Here is a 15733-nt window from a genome sequence, read left to right on the forward strand (position 1 = left end):
AGCCTAGTAAACCCAGGGGATAGTTATGAGGGTAATTTTGAGGGCTTAACTGTCATAGAGAATCTTCATGTGTTCGCTCAGCAAAAACCAGAACAGGTATCCAAAGATCAATCAGGTATTTAAAATACCTTAAGAGTTGTAATGTCCTCGGGATATTGGAAGCATGGGGAGAGTTTATCATCTTCAAAGTATTTTAACCTCAGACACAAAATACATTTCTATATCGGAGACTTTCTTCTACCCATGAGGAGAGCATTATTTTACCCCACTTAACATATGAAGAAACTAAGACCCATAGACATTAAGACACTTGCCCAGGAAGTGGCTGGGTCAAGATTGGAACCAGGTCCATGTGGATCCAAACCCTCTGCTCTGCCTCTCTGTCTTGCTGTCTCTGCTGGGGGAACCACCAATCAATAAGTGGTACTAAAACATCGCTGAAAATCCAATGAACTCTGGAAGGATATGTTTCCCAAATCTGCTTTCTAGGAGGCTCTGCGTGAGTGGAAGATGTAGCACCTCGGGTAAGGGAGGCATGCAGGCTGGTCGGTAGAATCTCAGGCACCCATGCTTGGGAAACAGTTGGGGTTGTCTTGCAATGTTAACCTAACTGCATGTTTTGCTTTATTAAGTAGCATATTCATGTGTGGGGCCAGAGCTGAATTGCTTAGGATTGTAAGGAGAGACTAAGCACCTCTCTCAAGAGAATGGAGAGGTCTGGGCTATGAACATATAGGCTGCTTCACATGAAGTTCTAGAAACCAGCCTCTTGTCCACAGGTCTACCACAGGTCCCACTCGGGCAGATGTGTCTGGATGAAACCCCAAGGGTGGGCTCCTTACCACCCCGTAGGCAATGATGTCTGAGTACATCCTCATTTCTGGGTACACGCTGACCAGGTACCACCGGAAGGTCTTGCACTGCAGCTGTTTCCTCAGAGCCTTCCTTGCAGTGATGTCCCCGATGTCGATTCCTGAGTCCTGTGCGAGATGCAAACACAGAGATGCAGCCGCCACCATGGTATGGCTTTTCCCAGACCCTCCCTAACCACAGTTCTGGAGACTGCCTGGTGAAGGCATTACCTGGGAACTCAACTCAGGCATTTCCCCATGTGTGCCCTAGCCCCATAACCGTCCCTGTTTGGTCTGCAAAACAGGAGATCAGCACCGATGGGGACTGTTATCAAAGGCCATTGAAAATAAAGGGACTGAATCCTTAAAAAATACTAAGGAAAAAAGCTGTGGTCTTTGTGTGAGTAAAAGAAATGGAAGAATATAGTCTGCGTGAGGCTATCACTTTGCTGACACATGTCCGTCTAGTCAAAGCTATGGTTCCCCCAGTAGTCATGTACGGATGGGAGAGCTGGACCATAAAGAAGGCTGAGTGCCAAAGAATTGGTGCTTTCAAATTATGATGTTGGAGTAGACTCTTGAGAGTCCCTTGGACAGCAAGGCGATCAAGCCAATCAATCCTAAAGGAAATCAGTCCTGAATATTCAGTGGAAGGACTGATGCTGAAGCTCCAATAGTTTGGCCACCTTATGTGAAGAGCTGACTCATTGGAAAAGATCCTGATGCTGGGGAAGATTGAGGGCAGGAGAGAAGGGGGCGATGGAGGAAGAGACGGTTGGATGGCATCACTGACTCAATGGACATGAGTTTGAGCAAACTCTGGGAGATAGTGAGGGAGAGGGAAGTCCGGTGTGCTGCAGCCCATGGGGTTGCAAAGAGATGGACATGACTGAGCGACTGAACCGACAACACGGTTACCTCTATCTCAAGAGATAAGATGAGAGATTCTGAACTGTGTGGGCAGAGGGAGAGGAAAGGAAAAGAGTTGAAGATGGAATACTGCTAATTCTAATACTATTTCTAGTGATCAGGGCAGCTAAGGCTTACATAACACAATGTGCCAGGCTCTGTTCCATATGAGACAGACACATATATTTTTATATTTTACTTATAGTAAATGTTTAGGATTCCATGGCAGGTCAGCTGGTAAAGAATCCACATGCAATGCAGGAGACTTCAGTTCAATCCCTGGGTTGGGAAGATCCCCTGGAGAAGGGAATGGCTACTCACTCCAGTATTCTGGTCAGGAGAATTCCATGGACTGTATAGTTCATGGGGTTGCAAAGAGTCAGACACGACTGAGCAACTTTCATTTTCACTTTATATGAAATTTACATATATGGTCCTATTTAAACTCATGAGGGAGCACAACATAACCCTCATTTTATAGATGTGGGAGGTTCAGTGACCTCCTGCATGACTTGCCTAAATCCCACAGCTAGTAAGTGATGGAGTTGAAAGTTGAACCCAATCAGCCTGGGTCTGGAGTTTGTGCTTTAAAATTTCCAGGGCATTTGCAGGAGCCTGACCTTCTGCCTGCTTAGACCAAGTCCTTGTTGAAGAAGCAGAGCCCCTGTCTCTAAGCCTGGGGTGGAGGGGTGCTTAGCACAGACAGTACTATGTCCCTCATTTCCCAGGTGTACCAAAGACGTGGCCCTGAGCCACTGAGGTGGAGCAGGCAAGGAGCAGTCACAGAGACAAGGGTGTGTCCTTGAGTGTGAGCAAGAGAGAACCTCCCACATTTCTTGTGGTCCCAGGAAGCCCTGGGACCTGCACCCCAGCTGTTGAATAGGGCACAAAATCAGCTGAGAAACAGCTGATGCCACAGCAGGAGATCGAGAGGGGTCCCTCCAGTTGGGGATCAGATGGAGACAGGTGACATCTCAGAGGATGACACCATGGAGCCAGGGACCAGACGGGGCAAGTGTCATCTCATAAGATACCAGCCCAGAGTGGAGACAGGAGGATGGGGAAGCACAGGTCTCTCCCTCTGACACTATGGTCCATGCGCTGCCAGTGTGACTCCACCTGGTTCTACCATCAGTTCTGGGATCAAGTTAGTGGGGTTGGGAAAATAATGAAATTGACAGTTTAACTCTGAAATGTCTGGGAAAAACCACAAAGATAGTTGCTGCATGTATCTGGACATGATCAGAACACATTCTTAATATCAGACAATGGGGGCTTGAGTCAAAACAAAAATAAATATAGAAGAAATACATTTATTTTTGTCTACCAAAGTTGAGGTCATGTAAAAATTTGAACTTGCTACAGCCTGAAGGTTTAAGTTCTGGAATCCAAGGGTGCAATTTCAGTGAGGTTATGCCCTTTGAGCATTTCCTAATAACCTCTTCTATGATTGGTCTGCCCCCCAGCTCCTGCCCAGAGCCTTCCCAGCAACTTCTGCTTGTTCTTTCTCTGCTGGACCCCCGCTCCCTGACGATCAGGAAACGTGTCCTGCTGATCTCTGTGCCCCTAGTCTAGCACTGCACCTGAGCTCTACTGATGAGACTGAGTTGAAAAAATATGTATGAAACAATGAACACAGCAACTGATGATAAATGTATCCTGCTCAATCCTCTGTTACGTATTAACTTAAAGACATCTCCTAAGTACTAACTCTTTAAATTTCTCTGTACTTTACCCATACATCACAAAGCTATTTGCCTGGACCCAGGCCATCCCACTTAATGCTATATGTGATGACAAACGAACACTGTCTCAGCTTTTACAGAAAGCCACTAGAAGAATCTGTCTAAGGAAGACCTCTGTGTTTTCCTAAAAAATCTAGGTTCCCATGGGAAAACTTCCTTTCTACATTCAGGATCAAGGGAGAGTTTGTCTCTCTACTTATAACCTAATCAAAAGTGGGAGAGAGACAATACATCACGAGTACACTCTACTTTAACTTCTAAGAGACTCAAGAAACAGAGTTTTGCTCGGCTTCTGTGTCTGGATATCATGTCCCTTTCCCCTTCCTGTTTATTAATTGACTTTTGCCTTCCCATTTTAATGGTTCAGCACATCTGTACTGTGCTGTTCGCTGTAAATTGCATCAAACTATTTCGGAGCAGGAGGCAGAAATTGGGAAATAAGCAAACTTCCTCAGAGAAGGTCACCTTGACCCTTATTATTAGAAAACAATACATGTATCTTCCCTTTTTGCCAAATTGTTAATGTAGAGGGTTGAACAGTGTCCACCCAGAACCTCTGAAGGGGACCTTGTTTGGGAAAAGGGTGTTTGTGGATATAATTAATTAGAGATGTTGAGATGATTCTGGATTTAGGATGATCTTAAATCTATGAGAGAAAGGAGAGGAAACACGGAGACAGAAGCATAGAATGAAAAGACACATCTACAAGCCAAGGAACCCCGAGAGCCCCCCATAAGCTGGAAAAGGCCAGGAAGGATCCTCCCCCAGGGCCTTTGGAGGGAGCACGGCCCTGGCAGTCCCTTGAGTGTGGGCTTCTGACCTCCAAAACTACCAGAGAACACATTTCTGTTGTTTTAAGCCACCCAGTTTGTGATAATTTGTTCCGGCAGTCCTGGGACACTAATATACTTAACCACAAAAAAAGCTGTCCAGTGTTCCTGCCTGCGTGTGCAGCCACACACAGAATTCCTTGTAGCCAAACCTCAAGAATGGTTGTTGCCTAAAAACCACGGTGAGTCATCCTTGGCACTCAGCCTGTCTTCAGGCAAGAGGAAGCAGGGGCGAGTCTAGAGTTTCCGAATCCTGTGTAAGGAAATATTGATGCTTTGCTGCAGACTGACTTTCTGTTTGCTGATAAGCAAACCAACTTTCAATTAAAGTAGAGGAAGCATGAGTGGAAGGCTCCTCTGATCTTCTGAAAGCTTGGGACGGCACGTGGTAAGGGAGTGGCTGAGACCAGGGAAGAACTCCGCATAGAGGGCAGCAAGGGAGGATGACTGCCCAACAAGGGCATGCTGAAGCTCCGGTGAGAATGCAGAAGGTGCAGCTGATGACACTGACAAGAATTTACACTTCTCTAATGCATCTATTTCTGCTTTATTGACTATGCCAAAACTTTTGACTGTGTGGATCACAATAAACTGTGGAAAATTCTGAAAGAGATGGGAATATCAGACCACCTGACCTGCCTCTTGAGAAATTTGTATGCAGGTCGGGAAGCAACAGTTAGAACTGGACATGGAACAACAGACTGGTTCCAAACAGGAAAAGGAGTTCATCAGGGCTGTATATTGTCACCCTGTTTAACTTATATGCAGAGTACATCATGAGAAACGCTGGACTGGAAGAAACACAAACTGGAATCAAGATTGCTGGGAGAAATATCAATAACCTCAGATATGCAGATGATACCACCCTTATGGCAGAAAGTGAAGAGGAACTAAAAAGCCTCTTGATGAAAGTGAAAGTGGAGAGTGAAAAAGTTGGCTTAAAGCTCAACATTCAGAAAACAAAGATCATGGCACCCGGTCCCATCGCTTCATGGGAAATAGATGGGGAAACAGTGGAAACAGTGTCAGACTTTATTTTTTGGGGCTCCAAAATCACTGCAGATGGTGACTGCAGCCATGAAATTAAAAGACATTCCTTGGAAGGAAAGTTATGACCAACTTAGACGGCGTATTCAAAAGCAGAGACATTACTTTGCCAACAAAGGTTCGTCTAGTCAAGGCTATGGTTTTTCCTGTGGTCATGTATGGATGTGAGAGTTGGACTGTGAAGAAGGCTGAGCACCGAAGAATTGATGCTTTTGAACTGTGGTGTTGGAGAAGACTCTTGAGAGTCCCTTGGACTGCAAGGAGATCCAACCAGTCCATTCTGAAGGAGATCAGCCCTGGGATTTCTTTGGAAGGAATGATGCTAAAGCTGAAACTCCAGTCTTTTGGCCACCTCATGCGAAGAGTTGACTCATTGGAAAAGACTCTGATGCTGGGAGGGATTGGGGGCAGGAGGAGAAGGGGACGACAGAGGATGAGATAGCTGGATGGCATCACTGAATCAATGGACGTGCATCTGGGTGAACTCCGGGAGTTGGTGATGGACAGGGAGGCCTGGCGTGCTGCAATTCATGGGGTCGCAAAGAGTCGGACACGACTGAGTGACTGATCTGATCTGAATGCTTTCTATTGGCCAAGCACTGATCAAAGTCCTTCCACATATTAACTTATTTAATTTTCCAAGCAGCCAACTAGGCAGGGTTGAAGGGTTCCAGCTCTGCCTTTGTAGACAGAAGCCTAAGTAAATTGGGAGCAGATGTGACTGGGACTGAGCAGAAGGTATTGCGATGCTGCCACATCAAGGACAGCTGGGGAAAGTCCTGGGGAAAACACAGAGGGATGCAGAACCCATAATTCCTTCCTTTGGTTTCTTTTTCAACTCATCTTTACTGAGTGCCTAGACTGTGTCAGGCACTGTCCTAAGCATCGTGAACACAAACAGGAAGAAGTCACATTCTGTCTGAAAGGAGACTTTGAAAGATCCAGACAAGTAAACAGACTCTGCACAGAGTGTGAAGCATGGAGGGAAGCAGAGTGTTGAGGGGCAACAGAAAAGAGGCCCTTAGTCCATCCCATGGTGTGGGACCGCCAGGATGATGCGGAAGGGGAGGACAGCAGTCAAAGAAGGCTTCCTGGAGTAGGTGATGCTATGGGTGAGCTGGGAAAGATGAGCAGGTAAACGAGGTTGCCCAAATCTGGCTTTCCCAAACCAGCACCTAGAGAGCTTTTCATAGGTTCTGGCACCACTACACACCTCCTCATCAAAATCTCTGAGGATGAGACACAGAATCAACATTTTTAAAAGGTTTCCAAGTGACTCTGATGCAATTGGTCAGTATATCTGTTTTTGGGAGTCCTTGATCAAAGGAGAATGGGATCACACACATGGCCAGCAGATTCATTTGTTAATAAATGTTAGTGAGGTTTTACTGAGCCCTGACCATGCACCTCACCTTGGGCTAGATCTGGTGACACATATAAGAATATCACAATCTGTCCTCAGGGAACCCATGGTCCAGAGCAGTGATTCGCAGCCCTGGATGAACATTAAAATCCCCAAAGAGCTTTCAAAAAAAAAAAAAAAAATCCCTAGTTCCCTTCCAAACCAATTAAATCATAATCTCTGGGGTGGAGCCCAAATGATTTTAAAGTTCAGCCAGATTTAAGAGCCATTGATCTAATGAGAAAAAGATTTTTCAGACAACAGAACATTCTCTTGCAGGGTAATGATGCAATGACAGAGACACGCAGGAGAAAAGGGCATTCTTCCCAGATGGGACTGGCTTCTAGAGAAGATGTCAGCAGAGCTGAGTCTAAAAAGATGGAGGAGAAGTGGTAAGGGTGGAGGCTGGGGAAGAAGTTTTGAGAGGAATTGCAAGCAGAGAGGACAAAATGGGCCACCACAGAGAGATAAGAAACAGCCTGACATGGGCAGCACTCAGGGAAGTGTCCCTAGTCCATGCCATCTGCAGAGCCCCCAAACTCAGGGTGGTGGGTGGTGGGACTGGGGAGGTAGTTGGAGGAGACAGTGTAGATCCATGTCCAGTGCTGTTCTCTATGCCTGATCCTGTGCACATGGAGAGTCGTTTAAAGATTTCAAGTAGGACAGTGACATGGTCATTGTGAGTTTAAAAAGATGACTTTGGGTAGTGGGAAGGATAGATTTAAGGGGTAAGACTTGAGTCAGGGAAACCAGCCAGAGGCTCTTGCAGAGGAACAGGCAAGGCCTGAACTCAGAAGCGAGAGGAATGGAAAGGTGGGCTCGATGATGGGCTGGGAATGGAAGATGATTAAAGAATCATGCTCAGGAATAAGCTCACAAGTCTAGGCAGATGGGGGCATCATGCATTTAGATAGAGGATAAGAACAGAAGCAGATTTGGGGAAGAAAGATATACTCAGTTTTGGTCAGATTCAGACTGAAGTGCCTGTGGGAACACCCAGGGGAAGATGTGCAGGTAAAGTCTGAAGCTAAAGGCAGGAGTCAGGCTAAGGTCCTCTCTATGTAGGCAGTGCAGAACCCAAGAGTCACTGGGATTTCCCTGCAGAAGTATATCACAAGAGCAGACGCCCAAGGATGGATCCCTGGGGAGCACTTAAACATTCCCTGGAAGTAAGAGTTGCCTACAAGGAGTTAGGAGCAGTCAGAGAGATGAGGACGGTCTAGGGTGTGGAATCATGGAGCCAAGGGAGTGAAGAGTTTCAAGGAAAGGGTGGGATCCTGTAAGTTGAAGACTTTAAAATATTCATTAAATTAAGCAGGTGATAACTCTGATAACCCATGATAACTCTGTCAAAAGCAGCTTCAGTATTGATATGTGACTTCAGAAGTGAATGGGAGGTGCAGAGTGGCTCTTTCCACCAGCCTGAGAGAGGCAGAAAGGGGAGTTTGGACATAGTAGTGAACAGGGGGTCCAGAGGAAACACACTGACCTCTTCCTTCTCCTCCTAAAGGCTTTATCCTGGACATTTCCACCTCTCATCTGTCCTTGTCTTACCACCCCCTCCAGCCCCACCCACTTGACTTGGTCTGAACTCCTCTAGGAGTCACCAGCAGACAGTTTCATCATTTTCCAATTACTTTTACTCAAAGTACACTCAATTCTCTACCACTCTTCGTATTTGCTGTTTGTTTCAACATCTGTCAGCTGCAATGGCGGGGGGTGTGGTGGAGAAGGCTACAAAGTTTGCAGCTTTATGGTGCAGAGAGAAGGGGGACAAGGACATGCACAGGACCCCAGTCCTTCACAGAACCCGGGGAATCACACTGCTTTGCTGGTGAGCTCCTGGGGAATTTCCAAGTGTGCTCAACATTTTGCTCTCAGAGGACTCCCACAGCAGGGCTCAGCATCTTGCCCAGAGTGCTGTGATCCAACGCCCACAGCCACAGATGGGTCCAGAATGCACCACCGTTTCCCTAGAAACACTCCCACTGTCAGAGCTGCGTTCGGGGCTGGTTCATCAAGGTTGGACTCCCGCTGGTACTGCTGGGGTTCCTCATTCTTTCTCCCGACTGCTGAAGTCTCACTGATTGTACAAAGGTGCAGCCAACCCAAGACCCCTCCCCATGGTGGTGGTCCTTAGGGGGCTGCTTGAAAGATCCCGCCCAGCCTACTTTCTCAATCCCTCAGCCTGAGTAAAATATTAGCTTGGTGGAGACATCAGGAAACAAGGCCTTTACATGGAAACTTTAAGCAAAGATCAACCATTTTCCTGTCCAGAAGAGAGAGCAGAGGCTTTCCAAAGGACTCTCGAGGAGAAGCCACGGCCTTGGGAGCAAAGCAGGAGGTCATGCAGTCAACAGCTCCATGTCACATAAAATGCAACCTAAGCAATGACCTTCAGGCAGACTGGCTGGCAGGCAGGTGGGGATCCCATGTCTGGCATCTGTTGGGTTCGCCTAACCCAGCTGTCCAAGGTCATTTCCATATGACACACAGCAAGGCTGAACAAAGCTACCAGAGATACACTGCTTCCTCTCTTGCACTTTTTTAAAAAAAAATATTTTTTAATTGAAGGATAATTGGTTTACAGAATTTTGTTGTTTTCTGTCAAACCTGAACATGAATCAGCCATAAGTACACATATGCCCCCTCCCTCTTGAACCTCCCTCCCATCTCCCTCCCCATCATATCCCTCTAGGTTGATACAGAGCCCCTGTTTGAGTTCCCTGAGACATACAGCAAATTCCCTCTGGCTTTCTATTTTACATATGGTAATGTAAGTTTTGCAGCCATGAAATTAAAAGACGCTTACTCCTTGGAAGGAAAGTTATGACCAACCTAGACAGCATATTAAAAAGCAGAGACATTACTGTGCCAACAAAGGTCTGTCTAGTCAAGGCTATGGTTTTTCCAGTTGTCATGTAGGGACGTGAGAGTTGGACTGTGAAGAAAGCTGAGCGCCGAAGAATTGATGCTTTTGAACCGTGGTGTTGGAGAAGACTCTTGAGAGTTCCTTGTTCTGCAAGGAGATCCAACCAGTCCATCCTAAAGGAGATCAGTCCTGGGTGTTCATTGGAAGGACTAATGCTGAAGCTGAAACTCCAATACTTTCGCCACCTCATGTGAAGAGCTGACTCATCAGAAAAGACCCTGACGCTGGAAGGGATTGGGGTCAGGAGGAGAAGGGGACGACAGAGGATGAGATGGCTGGATGGCATCACCGACTCTATGGACTTGAGTTTGAGCAGACTCCGGGAGTTGGTAATGGACAGGGAGGCCTGGTGTGCTGTGATTCATGGGGTCACAAAGAGTTGGACACGACTGAGCGACTGAACTGAACTGAACTGAATGTAAGTTTCCATGTTACTCTTTCTATACATTTCACCTTCTCTTCTCCTCTCCCCATGTCTGTAAGTCTGTTCTCCATGTCTCTTTCTCCATTGTTGCTCTGCAAATAAACTCTTCAGTACCATCTTTCTAGATTCCATATATACATGTTAGTATACCATATTTATCTTTCTCTGACTTACTTCACTCTGTATAATAGGCTCTAGGTTCATCCACCTCATTAGAATGGACTCAAATACATTCCTTTTTATGGCTGAGTAATATTCCATTGTTTATATGTTCCACAATTTATTTATCCACTCATCTGTCGATGGACATCTAGGTTGCTTCCTGTTCTGTGCTAAGTCACTTTAGTAGTGTCTGACTCTTTGCGACCCCATGGACTGTAGCCCTCCAGGCTTCTCTGTCCATGGGATTTTCCAGGCAAGAATACTGGAGTGGGTTGCCATTTCCTCCTCCAGGGGATCTTCCTGACCAGGGACCCATGTCTCTTTGTATCTCCTGCTTTGGCAGGTGGGTTCTTTACCACTATCACCACCTGGGAAGTCCCACATGTTCTAGCTACTGTAAATAGTCTGCTGCACTTCTTAAATACGGGTGACTGGAAGGCCCTTGAGAAACCTATATGCAGGTCAGGAAGCAACAGTTAGAACTGGACATGGAACAACAGACTGGTTCCAAATAGGAAAAGGAGTACATCAAGGCTGTATATTGTCACCCTGCTTATTTAACTTCTATGCAGAGTACATCATGAGAAACGCTGGACTGGAAGAAGCACAAGCTGGAATCAAGATTACCGGGAGAAATATCAATAACCTCAGATATGCAGATGACACCATCCTTATGGCAGAAAGTGAAGAGGAACTCAAAAGCCTCTTGATGAAAGTGAAAGAGGAGAGTGAAAAAGTTGGCTTAAAGCTCAACATTCAGAAAACGAAGATCATGGCATCTGGTCCCATCACCTCATGGCAAATAGATGGGGAAACAGTGGTCACAATTTCAGACTTTATTTTTTTGGGCTCCAAAGTCACTGTGGATGGTGATTGCAGCCATGAAATTAAAAGACGCTTACTCCTTGGAAGGAAAGTTATGACCAACCTAGAGAGCATATTCAAAAGCAGAGACATTATTTGCCAACAAAGGTCTGTCTAGTCAAGGCTATGGTTTTTCCAATGGTCATGTATGGATGTGAGAGTTGGACTGTGAAGAAGGCTGAGCACCGAAGAATTGATGCTTTTGAACTGTGGTGTTGGAGAAGACTCTTGAGAGTCCCTTGGACTGCAAGGAGATCCAACCAGTCCATTCTGAAGGAGATCAGCCCTGGGATTTCTTTGGAAGGAATGATGCTAAAGCTGAAACTCCAGTCCTTTGGCCACCTCATGTGAAGAGTTGACTCATTGGAAAAGACTCTGATGCTGGGAGGGATTGGGGGCAGGAGGAGAAGGGGACGACAGAGGATGAGATGGCTGGATGGCATCACTGACTCGATGGACATGAGTCTCAGTGAACTCCGGGAGTTGGTGATGGACAGGGAGGCCTGGTGTGCTGCGATTCATGGGGTCGCAAAGAGTCGGACACAACTGAGCAACTGAACTGAACTGAACTGAGAGGACTAGAGGGCTTCACCGGTGGCTCAGTGGTAAAGCCTCTACCTGCCAATGAGAAGATGTGGGTTTGATCCCTGGGTCAGGAAAATACCCTAGAGAAGGAAATGGTAACTTACTCTGGTATTCTTGCCTGGGAAATCCCATGGACAGAGAAGCCTGGTGGTCTACAGTCCAAGGAGTCACAGAGAGTTGGACACAGCTTAGTGTTTAAACAATAAGAGGGCTAGAGGACAGTAGCAGACAATGATGAGGTTCTCTGAAGGTAACAAGCAGCCTCAAAAATGCCCAGAATGGGTCCCTTCTCCTGAGGGTCCCTGTGGGAGTGCCCCACCCACATGGTTCAAGAAATCCCAAAGGTATAAGGACGTTGCTTATTGGTTTGGTCAAAGTTTCAACGGAGAAGCTTGCATTCAGTCTACAGGGATATTAAGGTGCATTTGGTGAATTTTGGTAATTTCTGGGATATTTGTAGTCTGGGACCATGAAATATCCATTGCCAGAGAAGCTGAGGACCTGAGAGCATGTTGGAAACTTGGAGCCACCTGGTTCAACTTTCTCAGATGGAATGAGGACATTGTGGTCTGGAGGGAAAGGAGCCCACGTTCAAGGAGGAGGTGACCAGAGATGGGGCGGGTAAGACACACCTTAGCACGCCATAGCACCCTACAGTCAGGCCCTTTTCTGCATTATACAGTATCTTAGGACTGAGAGTTCACTCAGCATGGCAAACAAGACTCTGGCTGTCTCCTGGGAAGAAGAGTTTAGTTGTACATTTGCTTTGTTTGTTTGCTCCCCATCAACCCTCAAGAAAGCCATCCCCACAGTGGCTTCCTACCTCTTGGGGTATGTTCCATGCCATGTACACATGGCTTTTAAATTCGTCCATCCAGACTTCAGCCACCCTGAGGGCGTTCCTGCGGACATGGGCCGTGAGGTCCTCGGTGTAGGGCTTGTGGGCTCGCTCGATGTGGGCAATCCGTGAGCAGGGCAGGACCTCCACGCTCCCACCACACTGCCATACCTGCGGAAGACATAGAGCCACTCATCAGTGCCCAGACTTGACTCTGAGCCTTGAACCCAGACCACGGGTGACAATGAACAGGACCTTGGACCCATCCAGCTCTCCTCACCTTACTCTCCTGCCTGCAAAGGGAGCGCGCCGTACCTTAATTCTACTCCTAGAACTGGAAGGTTATTGAGTCATTCATTCGTGTCTTGTTTCCGTTTGCTGTGGTTACCAGCAAAGAGTTAATGCACCCTTCCTCTCCAGTCTTTCCACCTTCCTTCCCCCAAGGAAGACACTAGACATTTCATGACCAGTTATCTGAGTTCTCCTTGCCCCAAGTTAACAAAATCCTTGGTAATTTTCTCTGCAGCAGTGCTTGACATGGAGGGACCAGCAGAACCTGCAGGAGAGATGTCACGTTACAACGAGCCTGCACAAGGATGAGCAATCTCCACGGGGAGAGCCAGCGCCCTGCTCCTGCTCCATCCTTCCTGGGCCCTGAGTTCTGATGGAACCCAAGGAAGGCGGAGGTTAAAAGGAAGGAATGATATGAAACTTCTCCTGATTTTGGTGAGTAGGAGCTTCAATTGGCGGAGAAGGCAATGGCAACCCACTCCAGTACTCTTGCCTAGAAAATCCCATGGATGGAGGAGGAGCCTGGTGGGCTGCCATCTATGGGGTCACACAGAGTCGGACACGACTGAAGTGACTTAGCAGCAGCAGCTTCAACTGGATGCAATTCAGTTTTGAAAAATAAAGAAAACTGACCTTGCAACCTGAGTGTTGAGGGACAGTGTCTTGGAGCCCTTGCCACAATCATCCCAGCCACTCTGGACGTCTAGCGTTCTGGAACATGCATGTCCTTTTGTGCCTTTAGGCCTTTTCTCACCCTATTTGCAATTTGGGGATGCCCGCCCTACTCTTCTCCAGCTGAAAAAAATTATCATCTCTCAAGATCTCGGCCACACTGTTGTGGGGTCTTTGCTCAGTTCTTGGGGCACAGCTGATGGCTCCCTCCTCTGGCCCTCAAAGCTCTTGACACCACAACTTACCTGCTACTCTGTTCCTAGAGGGCAGAGTATCTCATTCATTTCTCTAGCACTGAACACAGCCTGGTACATATAGGTGTTTGGTAAGTACTTTTTGAATAAATATTTAAATGATTGGTGTATATAACCAGACAATCGATCAATAAATGATTAATGCTTAATAAAGTGGGATGGACCTGAAATACCTGATCAGAACTGATGAGTAAGACTTTGGAGAAAAGCAATCAAGATCTCCTGGTGGACAGCAGTGGTTGTTTGTCAGGTATTGTCAGTTGAGCAATTTGGCAGATGATATTCACGCCTGTAACGTGCACCCATCAGCACCCACAGGTCTTCCTCTAAGGCTAGGTCAGTTTCAGGTTTAGCTTAATTTCCCCCTGTGTTGCTTAGGAAGAGACTGCCTTCTCTTCCACCAGGCTTTTTCACACCAACTGGTCCCTGTAGGTTGCTAGAGTTGGAAAGCAAGGGACTGACTTACCACTTTCTGAGCTTCTCTTGCATTTAGTATACCATTTAGGGTTGATGGGCTTCCCTTGTGGCTCAGCTGGTAAAGAATCCACCTGCAATGACCTGGACTTGATCCCTGGGTTGGGAAGATTCCCTGGAGAAGGGAAAGGCTACCCACTCCAGTATTCGGGCCTGGAGAGTTCCATGGACTGTATAGTCCATGGTGTTGCAAAGAATCGGACACCACTGGGCAACATTCACTTTCACTTTAGGGCCAATGGAAAGGAAACAAGCATCTCCACTGAGCATCCCCTGTGTGCCAGCACTGGACTGTGTAGCATGGCGGTTATGAGCAAAGGGTTTGAACTCAGACTACTTGGATTGAAATCCGGGCTCTGGTTCATACTAGCTGTGTGACCGTGAGTTATTCACTTGATCTCAGTGTGTCTCAGTTTCCTCATCTCCAATGGGGATCCTAATATTCCCATCTCATGAGGCTGCTGAGAAGATTAAAGGGCTAATATACAAAGTGCTTAGAAAGATGCCTAGCACATAATTAGCACTTGATCAGCCTCAGCTACTATTGTACAAATGATGTACGGCGGAATCTTCAGAATAAGATACTGTGAGGTAGTGGTTATTGCGCATGCGTGCGTGCTAGATCGATTCAGTCATGTCTGACTCTTTGCAACTCTATGGACTGTAGCCTGCCTGGCTCCTCTGTCCATGGGATTCTCCAAGCAAGAATACTGGAGTGGATTGTCTAGGGGATCTTCCCCACCCAGGGACCAAACCTGTGTCTTACGTCTACGGCACTGGCAGGAGGGTTCTTTGCCACTAGCGCCACCTAGTGGTAGCGCCGCTGGAAGCCCAATGGTTATTATCTCCAATGCCAAATGCGGAAACTGAGACCAAGGCTGTCCCTTGCCCAAGACCACACAGCTGTTACGGAAAACAGAAGGATGTATCTGAACTTGACTAAAGCTCAAGGAAGAGCTAGTGCTTCCCCTAGGGTGACCAAGATTTGAAGGAGGTTCCCACACCCAGGGGTGTTTCTGCGGATCAGAAGAGGGAGCCATGGGAGGCCCCAGGCTGTGCATCTTTGTGTCTATGACCTCCGCATTCTGGGACTGTGCTGATTTCCAGTTCACAGGTTGCTCAGATTTTTCAAGAAAAGCCTTGTAAATACCGTGAATATGTTACTGACAACACAGAGTCAGGGTAATTATTCTTTGTGCAACCAGAATGGAGGCTACTAATTGACATATTTCAGCAACACAGAACATGATTTGTAACAAAGCTGTTTTATTCCAAGACCAGTCTCTCAAAGAGTTGGTCACCATTTCACCTCAGAGTGGACACATGTGCTATGGTTCTAATCAGAAGGGTGGCTGCAGCACCTCCCACTGTGCCTTTGGCTGCTCAGTGAAAGCAGCAGGGTGGACTCTGCTGAGCTCTTGAAGCCACACCCCTGTCCCCATCCTGCAGCCAC

General features: G+C 46.9%; 1 protein-coding gene across 2 annotated transcripts in view; it reads right to left on the bottom strand.

Annotated features, from left to right (window-relative positions):
• Positions 1-15733, bottom strand: part of GALNT18 (polypeptide N-acetylgalactosaminyltransferase 18) — a 373443-nt gene that overhangs the window by 75186 nt on the left and 282524 nt on the right. For both annotated transcript variants that reach the window (XM_070383928.1, XM_005887188.2), the window contains exons 7-8: positions 12575-12760; positions 843-980 (exon numbers count right to left, since the gene is read on the bottom strand). In XM_070383928.1, the coding sequence (XP_070240029.1) occupies positions 843-980; positions 12575-12760 (324 nt within the window). The remainder of the gene's footprint in view (positions 1-842; positions 981-12574; positions 12761-15733) is intronic.

The sequence above is a fragment of the Bos mutus genome, chromosome 15, assembly GCF_027580195.1.
Source record: "Bos mutus isolate GX-2022 chromosome 15, NWIPB_WYAK_1.1, whole genome shotgun sequence".
NCBI lineage: Eukaryota > Metazoa > Chordata > Mammalia > Artiodactyla > Bovidae > Bos > Bos mutus.